Source organism: Melanostigma gelatinosum (assembly GCF_949748355.1).
Source record: "Melanostigma gelatinosum genome assembly, chromosome: 3".
NCBI lineage: Eukaryota > Metazoa > Chordata > Actinopteri > Perciformes > Zoarcidae > Melanostigma > Melanostigma gelatinosum.
The window spans coordinates 8,230,602-8,257,883 of NC_136636.1; the positions used below are offsets into that span (position 1 = coordinate 8,230,602).

The window sequence follows — 27,282 nt, forward strand, 5'->3', positions numbered from 1 at the left end:
GGAGGAGGTGGTGCGGTTTCACACCCTCGGGGTGAGAAACACAGGCGGGGCCCGCCACCGCTGACTGACAGCCGCTCAAAGGCGCTCCAACACCCGCGACGACCAATGAGATGAGGGGCCCGACCCGCCCATCGAATGGCAACAGCCAATCGCGGCGAGCCGTGGGAGGAGCCCGGGATCGCCGTTGTGCATCCAACGTGGGACTACGGGGAGAGAGAAAGAAAGAAAAAAAAAAGAAAAAAGGAAAAGTAACTCAAGAAAGGAAAAAAGTCCCGGTGGCGGTACGCGATCGGAAGGAGGGAGGGAGGGGAGACCCTATTCTGCTGTTAACCGGATCGTTTGAGATTGTGTGACCGCAGACTGCACCTGATAAACTGTCGGATGAAGTTCTGCCGGAACGGACCTGCGCGTAAAAGCAAACAAAGTTGGATTTATTCGATCACAGCCGCGGAGAAGCGCTCGTGAGATCTTTGGGACGACGTGCAGCGCGCGGCTTGAGAGATCACCGCTGGAGTTTGAGGAACACTATTCCGGAGGCTCCGAACTTATTTTGCGACATCTTCAACTTCGTTAATAGCCCCCCGCCCCCCCCCCCGGTGTGACCGTTCTGCTGAGTTTCTCTTCTCAACACCAACAGTTACTTTGAGAGGCGCACTGTGCCCTTTTAACGTTGCGCTGGCGCATGTTTTCCTTCAACATGTCACCAAAAGACGCAGTCATCCTGTCGATGAAGTAGTTTTACCTTCATATGAACACCCACATTTTAAGTTCCGGGCGACACACAACTTCGCTGCAGCCTAGTATTGCTGCTTAATCTGCGGTTCACCTTTTGATTTGTTTTTTTTTTGAGCCCGCGTCGGACACCGGGAGGAGAAAGTTGGGACTTGGAAGTGTCCTAAATGACTGTTACCGGGATGGAAGCCGTCTCACAGCACCACGGTTGCTATCGCTAGCCTCTCTCGTACAACAAGACAATTTAACGTGCTTTCAGGGGCGTTCAGCCTCTCCGAAGCGACGTTAATATCCCGCTTTTGTGGGTACGAGGAGAGAGAGAGAGAGAGAGAGAGAGAGAGAGAGAGAGAGCACAAGCGGCCGCGCTATTAAAACTGGATACAAAATGGCGGCGTCCCTGGGACGATTTGGATATGTTTCTCCTGGTGTGTTTTATTTAATTCTGTCGGTCCAACTGCTCATCAGTCGTGGGTCGAGTTCAGATCTGCCGTGTGCCCAGCGCTGTACCTGCGACGGAGACTCGGTGGACTGTAGTAACCTGCAGCTGACGGCTTCGCCTCTGGACCTTCCAGTCCGGACCGTCTCCTTGTAAGTAACAGAAAAAGCTCTTGGTTGCACCGAGCCTATTTATTGACCGGCCCATAACGGGGTGACCCCGTTCTGTGAAAGTGAAGTATCTAACAGCAGAGGCACGTACAGTGTCTGCATCGGCGCAGATAAATAGCTGTTCGGCAGTGGACCCCTGCCGGTGCTCTCTTCATTAAGGAATCCCTCTGACAATATGTTTCGTTCTGATTTGAGTGGCCAGAATACACGCGTGTCTTTAAACTGCTGACTCGATAGTAATAGCGAGCTGTCATGTGTCTTCCTCCTTCACCACAGTGACTTTTAAACGAGTAGGTCTCCAGTAGGACAGTTAAACTTCTCCTCGTGTCCCAGTTAACCAATTTAAAAGTCCTCCCAATAAGAGGTCCCTGTACCCCCCCCCCCCCCCCCCCCGCTCCCCCGCAACTGCAACAACAAACCAGCAGCGCAACATCAGGACAACAGGGGGGGGGGGGGGGGGGGTCTTTAGAGTTTGCCACAGGTGTAATGCTGCCTGCAGGAACAGGGACCTACACAAAGTGTTTATTTAGGGGTTAAATGCCTTGCTCAAGAGCACATTGAGATACCTAATAAACATAATAGAAGACTTATATATTGTCCTTAACATCCTGTTAGTTTGAAAACTCTTTTTTTTTTAAATTTGTCAGACTTAAAAATCTCCCTTAAAACTATTTCCCCGTGGCATGTTTATCAAACTCCTCGTATCATCTTATGTTAAGTTGCTTTATCTGTTTTGTAATTGGATTAACTTCCGGGAATATTAGAGGCTACAGCTCTCTATCTTTTTGCAGTCCGTACTTTTTAATGTATTCATCTTTAAAAAATGCTGTGAAGAAACAAACGGCCCCCTCAGGGTGAGTAAACAGAAAGGCCCAAACGTGTCATAACAAATGCTTTGTTCATGATGCTTATTACCATATTTCCTGTTTCTGTGTTTGGAGCCAAACTTCACAAATTGCATTTCTTGGTTCCTCAGAATGAGGCTGACAGCAGTTCATTTAGGAAATGAGCCAATTTGGGAGATTTATTAATGGACCCCCCTCCCTCCCCCCGCCCTAATGTTTAGGAGACTTTGGCACTTATGAAGCTCAATGACACAATTTATTTACAGACAACACAGCTCTCCGTCCTCCCAATCAACATTGTGGCTCTCGCCTCGGTGTACCGCAGCCAGTCACTGACAATGGGGCATCTTGTTAAGGAACTTTAGCATCTGCGTGTGTGTGTGTGTGTGTGTGTGTGTGTGTTGCTGGGAACGTGGGGTTAAAGACCAAACACCCAGAGACTTCTCTGGCTCCCAGGTTCCTGTGTTCGGCAGTTTATCTTCCCCTGGGAAGTAAGGAATGCAACTTAAAAAAAAAAAGTCCTCTAAAAACATGAATAACGGCACTTGTGCCCGGGTAGCCTCGTTGCCCTGAAGCACCACTTAGCCAAGTTCGAGTGCCGACGCTGTTTATCATGCAAGTACGCAGACGCACACTGCTCATCCTGTCCTCGTGGACAAAGGACAACTACTGCGGGACAAACGTCCCGTCTGAAACAAACCTTTTTTTTGGGGGGGGTTTCCGTAAAGATATGGTGCTCCGCGAGCCCCCCCGTCCCGCTCCAAGTCTACTGCTGTTATCTCGGCGCAAACCTTATCGGTCAAGATTTAAGAACCCGCAATCTTGTTGTTTTCAAAGGGAATGGCTTTATGGCTTTGGATAATCTTTAAAAAAAAACACCTAGGTTGCATATTTCCACACCACTTAGAGATAGTCGCATTATGCTGGCAGGTGACTCAAAGGGGAACCAGCTCTGTTCCTCCGGGGTCTGTAAATGAGCCCGATTAGCAGATGATTACTGCAAACCCAAAGAGACAAGTACGGACAATTTCACCTGTGGCCCCAGTTTGATCCCAGTACAAAGGTACGACGGGCCAAGTCCCGTCCACCTGAGTGGATGAAATGACTTTTTGTGCTGCAGGTTGAACTTGTGTGTCTTGAGTTCTGCCGACGGTGCACAAGGATATGTGTGTGTGTGTGTGTGTGTGCTGTTGATATAGCAAGTTGTAGAACAGTGCAACAATAATGGCTTCATCTTGTCAATTGTGCAAACCGTCCCGGTCAGCTCTATGTCCACCGCTACCTTCAGGCATCTGAGCTGAGGGGAATCAGTGTGGAATCGACTGTCTGTTGTGTTTACCCCAGGGAGGGAGCGGGAGTGGGAGTGGGAGTGGGAGGGAGGACAGCATTGGTGGGTGTCAGTAAGCACAAGTCACCTTTAGGCCAGCGTTCCTCTTTCTCTCTTCTGCATAGTGTGGACGTAAAGGCTTACAAGAACACCTCAATAACCTCATACACCTGTAGGATCTGACTGAAGCGTGTAGCTTGAACACATGTGACTGCAGTTGTTACCCCCCCCCCTGTTGTACAATTACACATGAGCTTTGTACACCTACTTACAGCGGCCTCTTTGTTCTGCTGCGTTGTCCATAGACTTACAGTGGTTTGAAGCTAATGGAGCCATCCCACCCTTTTGTGTGGGTGAAGACGGATTGCGCTGTCATGTATTTGCTGCAATTATCTTTACACAGGCTCTTAAATTGGGATTACAGTAATTACTACAGCTGTAGCACCTCAGGAGCTGCATTTACACAGCTTCTGTGCTGCCTCAAGTTTTTCCTTTTACTCCCTTGAATGTGTTAAATGCACAGCTTTATAAACTACAATATATGATGATTAGTTTTTAAATTAAGTGTGCGTCGGGCCCCTCGTTGTGCATTCTCGCCTCCTTCTCTGAGGAAGCGCTGTTTTAGTCACTTTCAGAGCACTTTGTAGGGGTAGTTCTGGGAACCTTGATGAATATGTGTCACGGGGAGCTAGAGGCTATGTGTCGGCAGTTCATCCATCAGTATCAGTCCTAGACGTCCCCGTGGCTGTAGGTGAAGAGAAAAGCCCCAGCTCCTTCCTTCAGGACCCTGGTTTTAACAGTCCCCTGTGAGAAAGTGGCCTCGACGAGGAATCAAGGAGCATACCGAGCTAACAAGGAGACACAGTGAGGGGTCGTGTGATTGATGAGGTATGGAACATACAAACGACAATTCACTTAACAAACTGACAATAGAAAATGATACATTGCAATTATTTATTAAGCCCCATGCCTCCCTGTGATTGGCCACACAGGGTTTTAAAGTCATACATGTGTTTGTCAAACATCCTTTGCTGTTTTACATCAGTCCTTTTAACATTTAACAAACTGACCAGCAGTCTCAGAGGCCTGTCCATTGTTTCTGATTGATGAATAGCCTAATAACATTCAAAGCAAGTTTGCTCTCACACAGTCACATATTCCCTCTCAGGAGTGGTGCCTTATCTCATTTGCGGCCACGGGTAATGTGCATAAAAAGCATTTTTTGCCCACAGTGCTACCGACGTAATGGGATTTTTGCAAGTAAATAAAATCACGAAATAAAATCAGCCGGCACAATGACTAATTGTGCCGGCTGAGATTGCTGTGGTTGGATGGAGATAAAGCAGATACGCGGCGTCTGTCTGCCAGCGTCTTTACGTTTTTGTTTTGGGGTTTGTCTTCATTTTTATTCCTTAAAGTTGAGTTGAGTTTACTTGCGGTAACTCCGGTGAAAAGCAAGAAGAAGCCGGCTCTTGAATGGTCCCGATTGTAACCCAGCATTTCCCCAAGCGGTTTCCCAGTGCGCCGGCCACAATGCGTGGTGTACACCAGACGTCCTTCCGCTACTCCAACCCCAAGCCGTAGCCTTAAAGTTCACAGCACAGCCGTATTGGTAAACACCACCCCCCAACAGTTGCTTTTGGCTCCTGCCCTCAGGAAATGGGTTTGTGTCGGTGGTTTCCTGACAGGGGCCGGGCGGGCTCTTTGGCTGGCTGCTCGCGGAACTGGTTTGCAGCGGGCGGGGCCGCACATCACCTGGCTCGGGGGGGCAATATTTTTTTCCACCCACTGCATGGAAGTGTTTTGTCAATGTCACGGTCTGCTGCTGCTGCCGCTGCCTTCGGGCCGGTTCCACTCGTTGGTGAAAGTCCTGTCGGTGGTCAGAAACCTCAACCACTGTCACACATGATGCAACACACCCAGTAAACCCAGAGGACACGGAGCATTACAGAACCGTCTGCCTGTGTGTCACAGACTGTCAGACAGAAGTCTTTTTATTTGAAGTAGCGTGTTACGATGTCGAACCTATCATGGTCACATCTACTGTGAGCATGCTTGTGGTTTCGAGGGTATTTCTCGCTACGCGGCCTCGTAATCTTGTGGTACTGGGAGTATACCGAGTTTGTTTATTGTCATAATTTCATTACCCTTGTGACTCGTATCCACATGAGGATATTTTAAAGTCAAACTTCTTGGAAGGGTTTAAGATGATATTATCGTTGGCACAGATTTTTTTTTTTTTATCGGCTGCTCTTCCCTTTTTTCGACCCTTATCGGGCCGTTTGGTGTTACGCTGGATCCTGAAAGTGCAGGGAGTTCCTGTACGCAAATTGAAGCGATCTATTTCGTATTGTAAATGATCCTCTTTTTAACCGATTTTGAGATGATTCATGCAAATCTTTAGCTGAACGAATTAGGAAAGAACAGCTAAGGTTGAGCCGTTACGCTCTAACGGATAAAGTCTGACATTAACACGGAGATATGGAAGTGAGCTCACGGCCTCTCACTGGCTTCACAATGACAATCAAACAGCTGCTGCCTCAAGTCATTTTTTACAGGAATCCAGTCGGCAGAATAGACGGCCCTTTAGTGAAGACCCTGAAGGGCGCCAAGTTTTTTCTTTTTCTTTTTTCCTCCACCCTTTCCTCTCCCCCGAAGTCGGTGTCTACAAAGTGGGCTTGATCGATGAATCATCTGTGGATTCTCTACATCTGGTAAGAGTTTGAAAAATCTGGAGAAGATGTTAGAGAAAGAAAAAGAAGAAGAAAAGCGTGACTTGGACAGAGAGAGGCACTGGGCAAGCGAAGCAGCTTCTCCCCAGAAAACAGGCAGTCCTTGGAGAAGCGAGCAGAGCTTTGAGGGCCTCGTGTTTTTTAGCCTCTGCACTTTCTGATACTGCAGGAAGGAAATGAGCATCAGAGCTCCACTGTCTAGACACCCGCATATTCACATGTACTTGTAGTCCGCCGTTTAGAAACATATTTCACCACCGGCTGGACTGTAATTATTGCCAAATTTTGCTCTGCTGGTATAATAAACAATAACTAGGGTAGAATTGACTGATGATCCTGTATTCTTCTACGCTTTGAAGTTTGCGAGAGCGCGAGGTCAGCTGTCTGCACGCTACTAAAACAATAGCATTTATGTTATTCCTTCAGATTAATTGGGGGACACTCGTTTCCTTTTACTCGTAATGAAGTAATCTGGCGCCATTTGGAACAAATTATATTGTTATTGCGCTAGAATCCAGTTGTTAAATGCAGGAGCGCGACCCTGTGTGTGTGTGTTTGTGGACAACACATATGCAGTGCGGCACCGCGAGTGTTCTTGTGCTCCCCATCCGGAGCGTTCCGGGGCTGGCGTCGTCTGGGCCTCGGCCGTGGGTTCATGCAGTGCCTCGGGCTAGTGCAAGACCCCCTTTCCCCCCCGAAATCTTCTCCCTATTTGTTTGGAGTGCCCTGCGTCGGCCCCAAACCAGCAGCGTGAAGAATGGCGGTGCACCTGGCCCCAAGATGTGGCCCGCCTTGCTGCCTCGGAAACAAAACTTCACAAACTGAGTCACACTCCCAGCCTCACTGATCTGAAAGGCTGGAGCAGCTCCTTTGTTGAGTTGAGTTGTGGGTGTGGGTGTGTGTGTGTGTGTGTGGGGGGGGGGGGGGTCTGTAATGCAAATTGTGAAATATGTTGATCCCATCAGTGCTACACTTCTCTGATCTCCTCACGCTCCCCAGATCTCGCACTTACTGGTGTTTTACTCGTCGCATTTATCGTGATTGTTATTATTGCAAATCTCGTTGGCTGGCTAAATGCTTTTAACCTTGTCAGAGTTGATAAGATATTGTTCCACCGCTTTCCTTCCTCTGTTTGACTGGTGTGCAGAATGTTGGCCTAGAGCTGGTGTTGGCTTTGTGTGCACTCTCACTGCAGTTGCCTGGCTATAAACTGGCCCTTAATGACTGTGTGTGTGTGTGTGTGTGTCTCAGACACTCAGGTTATTATTTGACTAGTTTTTATGGTGCTGTGAAATCGACCACATTTAAGGGCCTTTGTCTCCCAGCTGGACCACAGAAGGCTCATCACTGACATCACTTCACACTTTCAGGCGAGCAAAGTTCACGCTGCATTTGTCCGCGCTAGCGATGGGAATGATGATGTATGTGCAAGTCCCTGGCTGCTCAGTTTCTCCCTCCTCACCCCCCCCCCATATCTCCTCTCTCTCCCACACACACACACACACTGTGTGCTGACCTACAAGCATAGTGTCATACGCCATGACATCACTCCTGTACTCCCAGCTTTCCTCAACTCCCACAGCACCCGTAGCACAGATATCTTTTAAGGTTTAATGAGCTCTGTATGTCAGATCAGCTACGCTGGTCCAGCAATGACGGGCTGCTGCAGGCGCTGAGCCCTATCTTTCTCCCCGAGACAGTTTGCTCGTCTCTTCAAGACGGGGGGGGTCCGATTGAAGCTCATGCTCCAGATTGCTTACGTCTCCTTCCAGTAGTTGGCTTATTATCAGCTGATCTCTTATTTTTGTTCAGCCAATAAAAAGTTTTTAAACAGAAGATAAAGTTACTGCGGTCATAAGTAGCATTTGTTAGACAAACGGTCCAAAAACCCAAAGTTAAATATATTCACGAGGGAGTGACCTCATGTCTGAAAGTTCTGGACGGATGAGTTCGTCAGTGATCTAAACAGTCATCAGTTACTGTTGTATTGATGAATCAACTGACTGTTTCGAACGCTGACACTGCTTCAGGGCGTCGGGTGGTTTGAGGATTTGTTTCATTGCATTTTGTCTTTTTTCGGGCTGTGATGGTGTTGCAGCCTTGTGTGTTTTTAAATGTCTGCTGTGCTCCACGGGGAAGCTGTCCCCTCCTGATATTTAACAGTCTCTTAATTACCGTTTATAATGCGTCGGGAGGTGTTTTGGGTTTGTGTGGTGGCCCAGCCCTCGTGTTTCTCGTCTCCAGTTCGGCTGACAGAAGAGAGGTTACGGTGACCCGTGCTCACTGATGGACGGGCAGCAGTGTAGACTAGAACACCGGTGCAGCTTAGAACAGACGGTAAATGCTACACGGAGCCTGTGGGGTTTTTTTGTTTTGTTTTTTTTGTGAATGTTTTGTGACATCAAGCTGTTTTAACTTGAATATGACGACTTCAGGGGAACTTTGTGCCAAATGGAGGCCAGAGTGTGCCGCCAGATTAATAATGTATTCTGTGGTCAGGAGTTAGTTTTTGATTAAGTGATGAATTCAATTTAAATTATACTCGTAAAATAACTGCTGATAACATGCTCGCTACCGTACTTTCCGAACCAGCTGATTGCTAAAAGAAAAAAGAATTTGTACATAGATAAGCCGCACTGGTCTATAAGCCGCAGGTGTCCCCATTGAACAGCAAGATGCTTTTAACAGTACTAAAGTTGTCTTCTTCTATGAACATCATAACATGTTGCTAGCTTCTAAGCTAATTTTAACATTACGGCCAATGGGGAATAGCATTAGCGAATATATTATATATCTTTGTACATCTTGTCATGCAGACATATTTGCATTACAGACTAAGGTCTCTCTCAGTCTGTAATGTCTGTAGTCTGTAATGCAAGTATGTCTGCATGAAAAGATGTACAAAGATATATTATATATTCGCAAATGCTAATCGCGGTTAGCATTTCCCCATTGGCCGTAATGTTAAAATGAGCTTAGAAGCTAGCGAGTCGGACATGTACCGTTAAAAGCATCTTGCCGTTCAACCTTTTTTGTTAACAGTCCGAGTGAGAGGTAGGTCAAAGGTACTTCATCCATATTGTAGTGACCCTGTCAATAACAGCTGGTAGCAGAGGGGTTGCTGGTAGCAACTGTTCTGTGTCGGGAGCTCGTAAATGTTGCGTTAGACCGGAACCGGAAGTTGCGGTTGTTGTTGTGGCGGAGAAAAGCTATGAAAAAACCACATATAAAGCGCACCGGACTATAAGCCGACGCCTCAAAGCGTGGGGTAAAAAGTAGCGGCTTATAGTCCGAAACGAACGGTAATTTGTATTCTATTTAATTCTCTGTTGAAACCGTGATTAGTGAAATAAGACTTTAAATGGGCGTTCACAGGACTCACCTGGCTGCTGTGGAACAGCTTGAATTGAGTGGGAAAGTATTTGGCTCAACACGCAGCCTTGAATCGGCCCACGCTGTACTTTTGGTTCAGTACCCGGCACAGAGAGCTTTAGATTGTGATCCTGCTGACTAATGTCAAACAGTCCTGCCCATTAGTATAAACTAGTTGTGCCATACAATGGAATGCTGTGTCTGAAGCGTTAAGGCAACTACTTTTGTCGTGTTTGAGGTGGTAAATCACAGCGACTGCTCCCATCTCTATGATACATCCCTTTTTCTGGCTTGTTGAATTATTCATTGAAAAAGTTTCTCCTTCCCCTCGGTACGTTTGTGTCTGCTGGTGTCGGTGGTTGCATCTGTCAAAGTCCCAAAAAAACTCTAAATTGCTTCAAGGCTTCTTCCAGAAACGGCCCGATTGTAAAGTCTACTTTCTGGAAAGCATTAACCGCGCTTAGCACCGGCGGCCCCCGCCACCCTCCTCCTCCTTCCACGGGAGAGACGGGGGCGGGAAACCAGCCTTATCACCATCGCTTCATGCGGTAGGTGTTAAAATGCTGTGAAACTTATCTCATCTGATAGGCGAGGGACTAAATCTGGCTGAGAATGAGACGGGAGAGGGAAAAAAGGCTCAGTTGTGTAAACACCGTCGGCAACTTTGTGTGAGGCTGAGCGCTCACACAAAGGAGCCGTTCCGTTTGTTGCTGTGGCCTTTAGCACCAGCACCAAAGCTTTGGCTCTCAAACGTGATTTGACTGGATGTCTGTATCTCCAGGCAGAGGCGGCCCCGTAGGACAGCTGTGTGATTATTCACTTGGCTTCACCGTAACGAGGTAACTGCGTCCCGTTGCAGCGGACGACAGTTTGTCGGTCTGGGCCGCTGATGGGAGGTGCCCCGGTAAAGGACCATGACATCGTCACACATGCATACAAACAGTCTTTCCCACAAAATGATGATTGTAATGTCACGTTAGTGGTGGGGGATAAAGTTGATCAAATTATCACGAAGACATATCTGTGATTGACTCAAACCGTCAACTAAAGAATTGAAGTTTCCCATTACTCAACACCAGACACCCACTGAACATTTAGAAAATAGCACACTAGGTAAGACTTGTCTCATTTGTGGTCTCATCAACGGTAAATTATCAAATTCACTTCCCCATAGCACTTATTTTTAACAAGCTACTGTAGCTGTCACACCTTGTGGTTTCCAGGTGCACGCAGAATCTTTTTTGTCATACGAAAGTGGGCGTGGTTTAATCTTGGTTGGGGGAAAAAACGACAGGCCTCCCTGTCAGGCCTGTGCCTGGAGGGCAGACACATGCTCTGCTATTATCTCGTCACACACAAAAAGAGATTTGGGGAGGGAGACTGTCATTATCTGCAATCAAGCACACAAGACAAGAAAGGGAAATCTTGTCAAGTGAGACGGAGACTGAGATTTATGGGCGTAAAAATACTATTAAATGCACAACAGTCTCTTGCTCTTGTATTGGCCCAGCCTCCTCACATAGCTTTCACAATAGCCATTCCTACTTTCTCTAAACATGCAGAATGACATGAATTAACAGCCCCTAAACCCCCCCCCCCCCCCCTCCGGTGTCTTTTAAGGCCGAGAGGGTGAGGAATGTCTTGCATCAGGTGAAAGTGTCCCCAGTGTCTGGGAACAAGCAGCCATCTCTCGGCGGGCCTGTGAAACATTCCTGGGCCGTCTCTCACGTCTGGACGGAGGGGCGGATCGCGGGCGGCCTCGGAGCTGTGGGCTCCCTTTGTCTCGCCTGGCCAGACCTCGCCACACACACACACACACACACACACACAAACAAAACACAAGCGGCACTCTCACTGCGGCCTCCTCCTCTGCCAACGGCTCAGGCCGCGTGCCAGCCAGGCGGGGAGGTGTGCGACAGAGATGTCACTTGTTTATTGCGTGACGTAAATTAGATTCATACGGCGTGGGAAGCTCGATCTGAAAACGCAGATGCGTGTGTTGTTAGGTGAGCACACACACACATGACCCCGTTTCCTTGTCACTCGCTCCCCGGCGGCGGTATCGCTATATCGCTGGACAAATCGCTCCGTAATAAGCCTCTGTACGAGTCGAGTGCCAGCTATTAAAATACACCGTTACGCCTAAAGTGCAAATTGACTGCAGCAGATGAATAGGCTGTGGGTTATGTTTTGGAAAGTGAGCCAGAGAGAGAGAGAGAGAGGGACACTCTCTATCGATATAGTATTGATCCGGCCCTCCTTGAAGGCCGGCTGAATGGATGCACTGCTGTGTTTTCAGGCATACTTAATAACGGGCCGTTTGTCAAGTGAGAGAAATAATTGTTGTTATTGAACTACTGAATGACAAATACAATGACTGTTTCTATAACGCTGCTGATATTTCGATCTTTTTAATTGTCCTCCCCCGTCCTCTGTTTGGCAAATGAGCATTTGAACTCCTTTTTTAAATTGACATCTTCTTTTTCAGAAACCTTGGCCACAACAAGCTGACCTCCATCAATGCTGGAGCTTTTGAGTCCCTTCCCAACTTGAGAGAGCTGTAAGTAGTCACACACACTGAACACTTTCTAATGGACTTCCTAAAGTGTGTTTGAAGTGTTCAATTCATTTTTTTTTTATCAATGACTTAATTCTGACTAACGTACGCGATTGCCGCTCTGCTTCCTAGTAGTGTCCTCGTATGTGTTCCTTTGAACTAAGTCCAATTGAGAATAAAGTGGTGGTTTTCTATATTAAGCCTCCTCTCCACCACCTGATACTGTGGCCAACGCTGGCCTTGTAAATATTTTATATGGTGAGGAGAGGGCCTGGCTCTGTGTCACTCAGCGCCAGTACAAAAGACACGTACACACACACACACACACACGAGCTAACCGGTGATACACACACTGGTGACATCTCTGGCAGGCCGGCCCGGCCAGTCATACGCTCCCCCGACATCTGTTTTACCCCCGTGTTATTTTTAGTTTTTTTTTTAAAAGGTTGACTTGCTACTTGCTCTGCGGAGGACATGACACGTCGTGTTTTAAATCTTTTGATTTGTACGAAGTTTAATTGAACTTCGTGTGATGGAGCACGTGGGATAGCACAGCCGATGACACGGCGGCATCTCGGCTGGCGTGTAAAACTTTGTACAACTTCACAAACGTTGGGCGTAGCTTTAGCCTGACACACGCTCTGATTTTGTCTCTAAATTTCAGATTTTGAATAATAATTTATTTTAGTTTGGAAGTCTGCTTTACCTCTTTTCCTTCTCTAACCCACTACTATCTGTGTTTGTTACTTTCAGGCGGCTGGACCACAATGAGCTGACCTCCATACCAGATTTAGGACAGGCCGCTTCCAAGATTGTATCTCTCTACCTGTGAGTACTCCCCCCCACCCCCACCACCCCCCCATTTGCTGCCGAACACGGCGCCAGAATTATCTGGCTCTCCGTTACTGTATTCTGAGGTCAGTGGCCTCTTTGAAATGCTCCTGAAATAGTCTGCCTCCGTCTGTGGAGGATGCATATGCCTCTGCATCTCAGAAGTAATGCATTCATGTGACGGTTGCTGATGAATGTGACTCCATTACATTTAAATAATCCCCTCCCCCCCCCCACACCTCCACTTAAGCTCTGTCGGTGTAAATATGGTGCTCTGTCTTTAGCGGTTAGCGCGTGGTCAAGTAACCGACTAGTGCCGGCTCGTATATAGTTCCACCTCGGTTGTGAAACTGTGCCTGCGGGGACTGGCTGCACTGGCATCTCACTGGAGATTTACTGCCCTATTTGGGTAGGGCGTGTGTGCACTAGTGTGTGTGTGTGTGTGTGTGTGTGTGTGTGTGTGTGTGTGTGTGTCGGTAGCCAATCAACAGGCACACAAAACAAACAGCTCAGTGAAAGGCTTTCTGAGGTTACACCAAAATACGCCTCAGATAAGAATCAAAAAGATGAAGCTGATATGAAAGCTTACTACAATTATTGTAACAAGATAAATGGCAATGCCTCTTGGTTTCCACGCACACACGCACACGCACACACACACAGCGTTGGCCTGTGTCATCTGTAGGGCGGACTGTTGTTTTCCTGCTTGCCGTAGTTTTTTCCCTTTTGTGTGAGCAGGGAACATTCTTCCATCGCACTCAACCTGAAACGAGTTAAACCCCTCTAAGCTAGTCTAGTGCTAGCCGTTAGCTTAGCTTCCCTCTGCGCTCTATGCTCTCACGCCTTGCTAGCCTGTCGGCCGACTGCCTGGTGGTGAAGTACGCAGCTGCCGGTTCCTGTAATATTGGTCGTGGTCACATCATTTTTGTTTTGGGTGGTGAGCTCTGTGGGAGTCACACCTTCGCCCCTCCCTGTGTGTCATCTGCCTGCTTCTCAGAATTGATCCTGATGCACTCACGTGGTCAGACCATTACTGGAAGCTGTCGGGAATCTGAGGTTTGATTAAGCAACTCTGACATCGGTCTATTTCCGTACGTTTGGAGCTATTGTTATTCATGTGTTTTCTATCAGTCTGGATCTATAGACTTTAGAACAAAACCGATCGGAGCAAGTTCACCTTTTACTTTCGCAAACTGTGCCGAGTCGCAGCCCCTCCGAATGATCGGGGGGTGTCTTTTTTTGGCCTGGCTTGAAGTCTGTTGCTGGGGGGGGGGGGGGGGGGGGGAGGCCTGCAGGCCTGGTGGGAGTGGAAGGCTGGAGGGAGGGTCGGATCTTTACAAAGCCACACAGCTGAAGCGAAGGCCCGCCGAAGCACTTGCAGCTGCAGCTGTCAGTCACATGGCTTACAGTAAAATGGGTGACAGTGAGAAGGGGAGGAAGGATGAGAAAATAGGGAGGGAGGGAGGGAGGGATGAGGGGGTGTGAATAGTGTCAGATCAGGGTGACATCACCGCATGTCGAAAGAGGTGCGGTTGAGGAGAAGTTGCGGAGTAGGCAGCAGGGTAGAGGCAAAGGAAGGGGGGAGCTCATGCGCGGGGTTATTCCCAAAAGTGAATCCAAAGCGCCGCGTCTCACTCGCCAGCCAGCGCTCTACAGTGTGAGAGTGTCTGTGTTCCAGGCCTGGCAGAGGCAGCAGTACAGACGGCAGCGCAGTGTTCCTGTGCCATTGGTTGGGATCGTCTGGAATGTCGTCTGACTACACGTTAGTGTGAGACAGTGGTTTGCACGCACACACAAACACACACACACATAAATACACACACATACTAGCACATAAACACACACACACACACAAGCAAATTGACTGAGAATCTGTCCTCGGCCCCTCATCCAATCGTAAACTCTCATTATATGTGGTTGCTACTGACTGACTTTCTCCGAGTTTGCCCGTTGCTCAGGTTAGTGAATTGTTGTTGTAGAATTGCTCACATCGAGTTGCTAATATAAACGGCGAGTTTCAATTCAGTTTCAATTGCTGCGGTGTCGGGCACACTTGGTACGAGGGAACCTGCGAACATTTACGGTCCGTTTTTTGGTTTTAATTGCTGCCCTTCATCCTCCGATGCCACACACTGGACCGAGTGAAGCAGGATGGCAAAAACAAAAAAGCAGAAAACACAAAATCAGATTTATGTAAAGACATTTTACACGTAGGCTGTTTTCATCTGACTGTATTCTTAGGCTATTTGGAGTCTGATCTGATTCAGAATCTTTGAAAGTTTGCACTTACAAGGAAGTTGATGACCTACTCCTGTGGGAGCACAATGTACCGACTTATAAAGAAGTACAGTAGTATTAGAATGTGAAAGGAACGGGTGGACTAAGAAAAGATAAGTGAGTGGGCTGGAGGTTTCTTTCTTTTCTCTTTCTGTTCTTAATCTTCTGCTCGGTTGAGAGGTGACTTCTCTTTTGTCCCTTCTCTGCTTCCTGTAGCTTTCATCCCTTTCCTTTTCCTTTCACCGACATGTCTGACAGTTCTTTTTTTTATCGCTGCCGCTCTCGATTCATCTCGACGCATTAGGCGCAGATGAGCCTGAATGTATGTTTGTAGTGCCGCAGTTCAAACGTTTCTCTGGTCCAATCATTATCAACCAATTACAACCGATGCACTTTTATCGAGATCATTTTTTTGAATCAAAATAAAAGTCACCCGATCAAGTAGAAGCGCATCGTGAACCAACCAAAGACTATATTCCAGGCTCCCACCGCCCCCACAATGCACTCGGCGAGCCCACCGGCTTCCCGCAGACTCCCAGAATGCCACAGCAGGATGGCAAAAAAAAAAAGAAGAAGAAGCGACAGAAAGTTTTAAAAACACAGTGTAAAGGTGACAGCAGAGCAGCACAAACTTTCCCATTGTGCTCATGGCTCAAGCGACCCTTTTTAAAACAGCTCGGGATAGAAATCATACGGCCCGCCGGAGGATCTGATTTTCAAATAACTCTCCTTTTGTCCCGACCCGCCAGCTTCAAACACACGGGCTAAAGAATCGCCTTCCCAAAGATGACACTGGAAACGGTGGAATGGGCTCGCCGGTGTAAACCGCTGATGCACTTTCCGTACATCAAAAGAAGTGTCAAAATGAGCCCGGCTCACCATAATCAGATGGCCAGTGGGGCAGGGTAATGAGATTTGGAATTAAGTGGAATCAAGGCGAGTAAGACATCAAAGGGAACAAGAGCTCCTCCTTTATCATGAACGTCACCGGCCATATGACAATCGGTTTTTATAAACGCCACTATTGTATGTGTGGACTTCAAACACGTTGAGCGCCGGGGCTTTATCTGTCTCTCACACGCAGCTGGGCTCTGACTATGGGAGGGGGGGAGGGAGGGGGGGGGAGAGGAAAGGGAATTCAGTTTGAGTGGTGGAAGGAGAGCGAGTGAGAGAGGTCAACCTCTCCCACCAGTTTGAGACTGATCTGTTTTTCCCATCAAAAGGTCACCAGCTGTTGACCCCACCTCAGCCCTTCATTCTCCCCCCCCCCCCCCCTTTCTCCTCCCCCATTCTTTCCCTCCCTGCTTTGCTCGGACTCACTGTAGCCACTGTCTGCTGCTCTGTCCCGTGTGTGTGTGTGTGTGTGCTGCTCTGTCCCGTGTGTGTGTGTGTGTGTGTGTGTGTGTGTGTGTGTGTGTGTGTGTGCGCGCCCCCGCCCGCCCAGGCGTGCTTGCATGGCTCATCCTTAACCATTTCTGCCACTGTTTATTCAGGTGGACCACTGTGGTGTGACCCCTCCTCCTCTCAGACACCACTGTGTGTGTGTGTGTGTGTGTGTGTGTGTGTGTGTGTGTGTGTGTGTGTGTGTGTGTGTGTGTGTGTGTGTGTGTGTGTGTGTGTGTGTGTGTGTGTGTGTGTGTGTGTGTGTGTGTGTGTGTGTGTGTGTGTGTGTGTGTGCGTGCGTGCGTGCGTGTGTGTGTGTGGCTAGAAAGGAAGCAGGAAGGAGGGACTGACCTTGTTTTGACGAGTTTGACTGGTGGGACACCTGCTCTCTGTCGTGCTCTTTCTGTCAAACACACTCGTACACACACACACACCTTCCTAAAAAGTGAAGCAGCCATAATAACATGCTGTCATTGATCTTAAGATCTATGATTTAGTTGAAATTTCTACTTGTGTTTAGGGGGAGAAATGTCTGCGTTTGTGTACTTCTGGCTGTTATCTGTTATTTTCAATTTTCTTTATCTTCAATAATAGAAGGACATTCTACTTGTCAATGTTGGACAAGCGATGAACGGCCCAGCCTCTCTGTGAAGACTGGCCTGGTGCTGTGCCTGATGTGTCTCCTACCTGCATCTTGCCTTCATGGCTCGGTCGGCTCCGTTTTGGAAAACGGGGGCTTGAACACGGGTCCTTTCTTTGGAAATAAAGAGAGAATAAAATGCTGCGTTCAGAATTAGCTTGTAAAGGGGAGACCTCGTGAACAGAACTCTGTGGTGATGTAGCTTTCAGTCGGATGGTTCAGAGAAGAACCCGCAGTGCATGACGCTGTGGCTGGTGTCCTCTGTGTGTGCTTTCTAAAGGGACTTTATTTTACCTCCGTCTTGCCTTTTCACTCAATCAATGGAAAGCTTTTTTTTTTTTGGACCAGTCGGGTGAATGAAAGTGATACCAAATGAAATTCCCACCCCTAGTTAGCACCCAGGCATGTGTCGAATGTGTCACCCAGCAAAGGCTTTCATGTATGCTCGGATAACACCCGCCAGCAGGCTCCTAACACGCTCACACATACGGACGAACACACACACATAGAGCCGTGTGTCTGCTTCACCTAATTCCATATCTACTGTATACATTCGTCTGTGTGTGCGTTTTCAGTAGAGCAGGGCTGTGATTGGGTTCCTCCCTTGAGCTCCTATGACACCTGCTGTGTTGTGTCTTCCCACAATCCTCTTCTCCTCCAAGTTGAAGGGTAATGACTCGGGTTGTGTCTTTTACTTTTTCTCCTCATCTTCTTTGTGTGGAATTTGGTCCTGGTCCCCAAAATAACCCACCACAGATGTTGGAAGAGGCCAAAACCGAGCTGGGGCTTAATGTAACGCTTCCATCTCCCCATTCCATCACACACTGAAGTAGTCCGAAATCCTTCTTCAAGTGCCTCTGGTTGATCACCGAGGCCTCATCTATCTCACAGGTTTTGCGTCTAAGCTCTGTGGAGAAGCACAGGTGTCCTTGGCATTGTTTAAAGAAGGCTCGCCTCTGTTTGGAAGCTCTCAAAGTACACATTTTGTGGCGGATGAAGACCACTTTGTTCTGTGTACTCGGCTCTCTTTGTGCCTGAGAGTGGGTTTAGAGAAGGCGGGGGGGGGGGGGTTTGGAGTTCTGTGGGTGATGACAAAAGGGAAACTGAAGTTGAGCAGGGTGATGTATTTCGAGATGGAGCTGCTGTAGTCAGCCACACCTAAATGCCCTTTTTAAAGTGTTTTTTTTTTCATTTTCCAGACATCATAATAGGATCCGCAGTATAGACGGCCGGCGTACCAGAGAGCTATCGTCGGTGGAAACCCTGGACCTGAGCAACAATGACCTCACTGAGCTCCGAGGGCACTGCTTTCCTGCAGGCCTCCAAATCAAAGACCTGTGAGTACAATCTCTGTGTTTAACGGTGGTGCATGACTCGGTTTTTCTTCTTCTTTTTTTTAAACTGGAGTTTCTGAAATAAATGTGCCGTTTCTGTATCCAGGTACCTGAGCAACAACAAGATCAGCGCGCTGGAGCTCGGAGCTCTGGACCATCTCGGCTCGACTCTGCAGCTCCTGAGACTGAGCCGAAACCGCATCAGCCAGATCCCCGTGAAAGCCTTCCAGCTGCCGAGGCTCACCCAGCTGTGAGTACCGCTTGGATTTCACCACCAGGGTTGTGTTTTCATCTGTCGGAACAGTTCGACTTGCAAAAACAAGACTATACTAACAATTGTTTTGCGTGTTGATCGAGCCCTGCGTGTTTAACATCGGGAACGCCATTCGTGCGAGCTGTACCTCAAGGGACGGGTACGGTCTGACTCGGTAAACACCAAAGCCATATCACCGCTGATTTATTGCCTTCTTCCATATCCCCAAAGTGGTTCCTTCATTCCCCACACCGGGCTCCATTATCTTCGTCAAACTTCCCTCCAGCGTAACAGAGAGGTTTTAACCAATTTGTAGCTCGACGCCCCCATTCTGGAGAGGGGAGGGACTCTCGTAATGGGACTCTTCCCCCCCCCCCCCCCGCGGCTCCGGTAGTTTCCCCCAGGTGGTGCCTTTTGTTGGAACAGGTAGCCCGAGTGACACTGTATCTACACATGCTAGTGGTGATGCGCATCAGACTCAAAAGAACTATGGGGATGTTTATCTTTGCCAACCTGAGGGCTTTTACAGCCTTCACACACACACACACACACACACACACACACACGTACCAACCGTACAGGTTCAGCGTGACACGGAGAGATGTCTCGTATGCAAAATAAAAAAGGCACCAGTGGTTAAGATCTTATACCTTCTTGTCGTGTCATTTCATAGGGTCATAACTTAGCCCTTGTTTGTAAGTTAAAGGCTGGAGGGGATACAGCGCTGGCCTCATGCCACAGCCGGAAAGGACACCGCTGAGGAATGCCTGTTAAGCTGGGGGTTTGTTGAAGACAAAATGCTCCAACTGAAGCGTGCAGGCTACAGGATCCTTTGGTTTTGGCTTCAGCGTGACGGACGCTGATGTAGAATGAGGGCAAAACATTTCGAAAGGGGAAGAAACTGGTTTTCTTGCTTTGAAATGTGGGGAATATTTTGACAGAGCTTACAAAGTATGATTTAAGTCCTGATTTGTATTTTATTTTTTTGTTGCCATAATTGTTTTGTTTGTCTGTCCACCCATGCAGTGAGCTGAACAGGAACCGTATTCGTCAGGTGGAGGGTCTGACCTTTCAGGGTCTGTCCAGCCTGGAGGTGCTTAAGTTGCAAAGGAACGGCATCACCAAACTGACCGACGGGGCCTTCTGGGACCTGGCCAAGATGAAAGTCCTGTATGTACAACAAAACAAGCCTGAAACTATCAATAATACATTTACATAGCCAATTATTATACATTATGTGACTGATTTTGTACATAACGTTTAATATCTAACCAAATATCTGACACCTGTATATTTTGGTTGCACCACCTGATTTACTCATTCCAAGTACCAACAAACTCCTGACTTCCTGTTTGCCTGTAAGCCCTTCCGTCACTGTCCTACTAGCGTATCCCTCTTCCTGATAATACTTATTTTGCTCATTGTTGTCTCTTGCAGTCACCTGGACTACAACAGCCTGTCAGAGGTGAACAGTGGCTCCCTGTACGGCCTGACCTCCCTCCAGCAGCTATTCCTCAGTAACAACTACATAGCCCGCATCTACCCGGACGGATGGAAGTTCTGCCAGAAGCTGAGGGAACTGTGAGTACTAAAAACCCTCGTGCCATATGTCCTCTCGCAACGAAACCTTCAGTCGACGGCCGTTCAAGTTTCTAAACTTGGAATGATGACTTCAGTCGTCGAGAGTTGGAGTCATAGAGCATAAGTTCAACATAGTTCAATTCAAATAAATCGGTAAAAGATGTGTATTTAAAACTCGGCACCAACTGCAGAGTTTGCTTTAAAATCTTTTCTGTCTGTCTCCGGGGAGCCTGAGAATTCAACACTCCCCTCCCCCAACCGTATCACCCATCTACCTTCCCCCGGGGTGAAATGACATTGTGCTTTAACACTCAATGCGCTACGCTATTCCCAGAATAAGCCAGTTTATCCTATAATTAGAGCTGGGATCAACAGCACTCAAGCCCTTCGACGAGAGTTTTTGTACTCTGTTCTGATGCGCGGGGGGGGGGGGGATTTGTCAAACCGGCGTGTAATCCTCCACCGGTTGTGTTGTGGTAATTACACTGAAGGATCGCCTTCACGGCCTTTGTCTACCCAACGAGGAGTTCTTATCGAGAGAGGCTTTCCTGTATTGCTGCGCTAAAGTGCTTTGCTCAGCTGAGGCGTTGCTAACTGCGAGGTAGCCCGGGGGTATCTGTGGCGCCTGTGTTTGTTTACGTGCGACAGTCGCGTGGGATAAAGAGCGAGATGGCGTTTGTGTCAGTTTGCTCTGTGTATCTCAATGCCGTTTCCGTCTGCGAAAGACAGATTGCGCCCAGCGCCATCTCCAAATCATCCTCCCTGATAACCCCCACGGCCGATAGAGGAGAGTGACTCGTCTTTATGAGGAGCCTTGTTATTGCATTCCCAATGGGCCGGGCTGAGCCGGTCATCGGGGAGAATCTCTGCACACATGACCGCTCAAGCAAAGCTGAGGCCCGGCCACAGAGACGGACAGCGAGGGCCACAGCGAGGGCAGTGAAAGGCACAATACTGCCTTTGACTACTGTCTGAAAAAAGACACCCGTACGGGACTTATTGTCTTTTATAATCAGGGTTCATCAAGGTTGCAACATTCTTACAAGACGTTTTGAGTCTAATTTGTCAAGTAAATCAACTTCATGTTATTTGTGAAACAAGTGAAGCTGCTCGAAAATCCACCGTTCACATCCGATTTCGATCACTGCGTCAGAAAAACCGAGATTTGACGGCTACGCTTGACAATAAGTAGCACTCTGAGGGCTGTCGTACACATGAGTGACAGTATATTCCCCCGGGGTTTACCACACGCTCATGTCTGCTTATCAATGGAGGTTTTGTAGACATGTAAAGTTCCAGCCTTTCTCTTCCCTGTCTAGTGGTTAAGACCTCAGTTGAGCTCTACGGTCTGCTGAGCCCGTTCTCTGTTAACGTCTTGCGGTGGAAGAAAAAGGCCCGATGGAAAAACACATCGCAGACTGGCAAATAGACGTCGAATCAGCCATGAAATACCAGTATTATGATGTCGCGAGCTGCATCAGCGTCCTGCCAACCTGTCGTCTCCTTCCAGACCTCACACAGAACATTTCTCCCTCTCTCTATTCTCTCCCCCGTCTCTCCGTCTGGCCTCTGTCCTCCTCTCCGTCTCTCTCTCTCTCTCTCCAGGAATCTGTCGTACAACAACTTGACTCGTCTGGATGAAGGCAGTCTGGCTGTGCTGGGGGAACTCCACTCTCTCCGTCTGGGCCACAACTCCATCAGCCACATCACCGAGGGAGCCTTCAGAGGCCTCAAGGCCGTACGCATCCTGTAAGTACACCGCCCCCCCCCCCCAAACCCCCATTACCAAGCCCCCCCCCCCACCCCCCCCCCCTCCAACAACACCCTCATTACGGTTTGGCCCCTGCTGACGATAAGGCTAAGATGTGCCACTTGGGAGCTGTGAAAGCTGAGCTGTTTGATATTTGTTTCGCCCCCTGTGATCTTTGATATTTAGGATGACGTAATCCCCTCATTTGACTCCAGAAAGCAGGAGTTGTTTACTTTTCAGGACTGGTTTTGATCTCATTTGCATTCATGAGCTTTTGTTTTTTGTTTTTTCATTTCCATTTAGGCGTTCATGCGTCACTCTTTTCGGGGGGTTTCTGTGGCAACTCCTTATTTTCCTTGTGTCTTTTGCCACTTTGTTCCTTTTGTGTGGTTTTCTTTTGGGCCGTTTGAGAACTGGCTCCCAACTAAACTCGGATCTAAAAGTGTTCTGTGTCGCTCGCCTCCCCCGAGACCCTCCCCCGCTTTCAGAAGCCACGAATAAAGACAAGAGGTCTCCTTTCCCGCCGATCCACCATTTGCACAAAAAGCCCAAACGGGCCTTAATGAAAGAAAACCAAGGAATGAAAAAGGGAGACAGTCGGGGGATAAATCCAGGAGAAAGACCTGGGGGTCTTGGTTCCGCACCAAGGTCCTCTTGGCTGTCCCTCTTCCCAGCGAGAGAGCCAGAGAAGGGGAGATGTGCCAGAGCTCGCGAGAGAAGCTCTCTCCCTCAACAGGGGTGATGAGCCAAGGCACATAAGGCCTCTCTCTGCTGGCACACTGGGTGCTGGATAACTAGCTACAGAGGGAAGTAGAGGGAGGGATAGGGAGCTGAGCTTGTGACGGCCATATCTCAGGCCCTTTCTCATGTCTTCCTTTCTTCTGTCTTTAATGGCTCACTTTTGTTTATTTGGCTTTACCATGTTTAAGCACACTTAGTTGCCCCCCCCCAATGCACACACTATCTCTGTCTTGATTTTGGCACGACCTCTTCTTTCCCCTGGTATCAGTCCTGCGCTCGGTGTCTTTGAGGCGGGCCTAATCTAATCAGCGGAGGGGAGGCGGCCGGGCCCTGAAAAGGAGCCGGGGGAGATTTAATTGGGCCCACGCTGCTGGTCGTGCTGGCATGTGGCCGGAGCCCGCATCGGGGTGTGAAAGCTCCAAACAAGCCAGCCTGCCCTCTAATGCGGCCACGGGGGTCGTTGGCTCATCCCCCCCCCCCCCCCCCCCCCCTTCTCCATGCCCACGGCCTCCCTGCTCCACGGCCCCCACCGCTGGCCTTGCTTTAACAAGGCAACGGCCATTCACGTCCAGCCAGCCAGAAAGAGAAGGAAATTGGCAGCCCCTTGTCCAGGCCGACGAAGACAGAGGCCAATGGGGACTGAAAAGAACCGAAGGGGGACGAGGGACGCTTGGAAGGCAAAGAGGGGAGGAGGAGGGGAGGAGGAGGGTGCTATTGTGGAGATGTTGCGAGGGTGTGGCTGACCATCAACCGCAAAGACCTTTCTCAAGTTTGAAAGAAAGTCTTTTAATGATTCTTCGACTCTTGTTTTTTTCTTCTTTTGGTGGCTCCTCTGCTGCTATGACTTCACCTACAGAGATAGCTCTCTAGGCCTATAGCGAGGGGAAGCGGTGTGCATTCAACAAGTGTTTGGAAACCCCCAAACGCTCTAATAGAAGCCCCTTTTTACCGTTTTCTTTGTTTTCATTGAATCCATTTGGTCTTTGCCCGGCGATGGCCGCTCACCTTATTAAGACTCTTGGCTTTAGTTTTGGCCGTGCCGTACCTGCCACCGTCGGACGAATGGACCCAACTGTTTGGCCTCTCATGAGGCGTTGGGCTGCCGCCAATCCCTCCATGCCGTCATGAATTATACATGCGTTTCCCAGTGACGATTTCTGCTTTGACACACCAACACACATGTACTTGCACGCACACACTCCTTCTCCACCCCTCTAAGGAAAGAATGCGCTTGGTTGGCAGAGCAGAGCGGCAGAGGGGCTCTTAAGGCCAGGTGCAAAGGGGGGGGGGGGGGATGATGTGGGGGAGGGAGTGTGGGTGAAAGGGGTAACCCGTGACTTCCAGACCAGCCTCTGCCAGGGCTGTGAAACGCTCCAGCGCTGCCAGACCCTGTCCCCCCCGTTCCCTCCCTCCTTGCATCTTTCTTATCCCCCCCCCCCTTTCTTTTCTCTCATTCTCCACAGGGAGCTGGACCATAATGACATCTCGGGCACAATAGAGGACACCAACGGGGCCTTCTCTGGATTGGACAGCCTCAACAAGCTGTGAGTGTCTCCTCTAGTTCTTTCTTTTAGTTCCCTCCGCCTCTCCTTTTCATTCCTCTGTCCCGCTCGTCCACTGAGTCAGGGATCCTCTCTGCTGTTCTTCAAAAACAGAAACAGAACGGCGCTTTTTCTTAGTTTGCGTCCAAAAGTTCCCCTCCAAATCCCGACTCACCCTCCATTGCCAGCGGAGTTCAGCGGAGTTCAGTTTACGGCTGCAGAGTTTGAGTTATCTGTCCCCTTTGGACCCCCACACTTCATTCAGTAGGGAAGTATTCGCACTGAACAAAGACATATAGGGCCCCTCTTCCCTCTTTTACAAGGCGTGTTCATGAAACATGGAAGGCAATATTGTGCTGTTGTACTCCTGTCATCTTGAAGCTTAGGCCAGTTCAATCTGGCTTTCATCTCACCATTTCATTGTTTCACTGTAGCTTCGTAGCCAAACTGGAGTCTCTTTGCTGCTAATGGTTCAAGAAGAAGACGGAGTGACTCATATCTTTTCACAATTACTCAGCGATGTTTTCCTTGAAGGCAGATAGTAAAAAAGTTCAATATCGAGAGTTGGCAACTTGAGAGATGACTACGGACGAGGAATTTCTGGCACTGATGGGCAATCATCAACATGAAAAGATGATGTCCAGCCAAGATGGTTTCCCAGTGTGAGCACCGCTGAAAAGAGAAAGAACGGGAGAAAGGGCTTTTCTTTGAGCTGGCAGGGGTTCGCTCCCCAATAGGCTTACTTTCTAGTTCTCCTCCAAGCCTCTGCTCCTCTCGTCCCCTCTTCCCCAGTCCCTGTTGTTTGGAACTGAGAGAGGGTAAAATCGAGGGCTGCATTCAGTCATCAACATCAAACGCCGCGTACGCCCCGCCCTCTGACCCGGCCCCCTTTTTGTCACGGCGTTGGCGGAAGCGGCCCGCCGCAATCCCGCCGCTGGCAGAGCGGGCCATGGGAAGGAAAGATGAAGGGAAGGCGTGAAACATCAAAGTGTCCACCACACACTCTGGGCTTTCCGAAAGCAGCTTGTGAATGCCACCACATGGGAGGGAAGTGGGTCTTACAGATCGAAGCCAAATAAAATGATGAGTAGATCTTCCATTTTATTCAGATTTTCATATTCTTTGATAGCCTCACATAACTTCTGGCAAAGTAGGGTTCTCGTGTTCCCCGGGACAAGACAGCCGTCTGTTTGTGTGTACATGTGGTTGGGCTCGAACACCGGGGTCTTCATTGTGAACCGGCCAGCCGTGTCTCCTCTTCCTCTGAAGTGAGGGCGACAACAGGAGAAGAACAAGTGAGGGATAGTGGTATGTGTGTGTGTGTGTGTGTGTGAGAGAGGGGGGGGGGGGATTAGGACCAGAAATCAGAGGGAGCAGCAACTGACGTCTTGGCACAAAACCAGGCTCGACAGGCACGGACGCATACACTCACATGGTGGCACGTATGTGGACGCACAAGCTCTGTGAAACACGCAGCCCCGCCCGCTCATTGCTGTTTAATTCTAATAAAGACAAAAGTGGTCTTTGAAGACCCCCGCCCCCAACCCCGTCCAATCTCCCCCCCACCCTTCCTCCTGGCTAATCTCCACACAGTTCGGATTTCCAATATCTCAATCCCCCCCCCCTTCACTCTTATCAGATTCAGCCTTGCTAATTGTGCTTCTCTCCCTCTTCTCTTTTCACCTTCCCTCTTCTCACCCCCCCCCCCCTCTCTGTCTCTCTCTCTCTGTCTCTCTTCATCTATCGACACCCTTCATGTTTGGAAACGGCAGGACTCTGTTTGGAAACAAGATCAAGTCGGTGGCCAAGAAAGCCTTCTCTGGCCTGGAAACCCTGGAACACCTGTGAGTATCCCACAATGCTTGGCTGCCCCTCCTCCCCGCCGGAGTGAGAGTGAGGAAGAAGAGAGGGTGGAGTGTAGGGTGGTTGGGGGGAGGGATTGCCAAAAGTTTCTGGCAGAAAGCAGACTGCCAGCAATTTAATAGCTTCTTTGTAAAAGGAGAAGACGGAGGCTTTTTTGCGAGCGCCCAGCTGCTTCTTTCTCGTTAGCCTAGCTCGAGCTCAACTTTGGCCTTTTTTTTTCCCTCTTCCTGCCTCTGCGCAGGAACAGAGTTATTCAGCATATGGCGAGCTCCGCGGAAGAAATGGAATTCCTATAAGCTCTTTCACAGGCCTTGGTCGAACGAGGGCAGGGAGGGATGGAAAAGCTGGCATGTAGCACACTCAGACAGGCAGGCCTTCATATTTCCACCTCGGTTGAAAGTCTGATCCTCGCGAATGAAACCCCGTGTGTGGCTGGATTGTGTATACAGTTAACATGTGCGATGTCCCAACAGGGTCCTGGGAGAGAACGCCATTCGTTCCATCCAGTCTGATGCCTTCAGCAAAATGAAGAACCTCAAAACCCTGTGAGTACCGTTGACGCATTCGCACAAATACACGTCATTCATGTGCATGAGCGGCCTCGAGCGGGATTGAAACCTCAGCGCTGCTGGCATCCGTGCGCACAGTATCAGAAACACATATTCAGTTACACGGTGCAATGGGCCTGATATATACCACATGTACTTACTCCTCCCCTCTACAGTGGCATTCAGAGCGACAGCTTCCTGTGTGACTGCCAGCTGCAATGGCTGCCCGACTGGTTGGCGACGCGTGGTCTGCAGGCCGGGGTCAATGCCACCTGTGCCCACCCGGAGAGCCTTAAGGGCACGAGCATCTTCCAGGCTCCGTCCAACAGCTTTGTGTGTGGTGAGTCATGCGCGTGTTTCATCTTTGTT

At 49.0% G+C, this 27,282-nt stretch overlaps 1 protein-coding gene across 2 annotated transcripts in view; it reads left to right on the forward strand.

Annotated features, from left to right (window-relative positions):
* The first annotated feature begins 263 nt into the window (after window positions 1–263).
* Window positions 264–27,282, forward strand: part of lrig1 (leucine-rich repeats and immunoglobulin-like domains 1) — a 32,236-nt gene continuing 5,217 nt past the window's right edge. The window contains exons 1-12 of one of the 2 annotated variants that reach the window (XM_079266289.1): window positions 264–1,320; window positions 12,103–12,174; window positions 12,925–12,999; window positions 18,502–18,639; window positions 18,743–18,886; window positions 19,916–20,059; window positions 20,327–20,470; window positions 22,076–22,219; window positions 24,425–24,505; window positions 26,275–26,346; window positions 26,839–26,910; window positions 27,090–27,253. In XM_079266289.1, the coding sequence (XP_079122415.1) occupies window positions 1,118–1,320; window positions 12,103–12,174; window positions 12,925–12,999; window positions 18,502–18,639; window positions 18,743–18,886; window positions 19,916–20,059; window positions 20,327–20,470; window positions 22,076–22,219; window positions 24,425–24,505; window positions 26,275–26,346; window positions 26,839–26,910; window positions 27,090–27,253 (1,453 nt within the window). In that variant the 5' untranslated portion in view covers window positions 264–1,117. The remainder of the gene's footprint in view (window positions 1,321–12,102; window positions 12,175–12,924; window positions 13,000–18,501; window positions 18,640–18,742; window positions 18,887–19,915; window positions 20,060–20,326; window positions 20,471–22,075; window positions 22,220–24,424; window positions 24,506–26,274; window positions 26,347–26,838; window positions 26,911–27,089; window positions 27,254–27,282) is intronic. The other variant, XM_079266290.1, reaches the window with a different exon arrangement.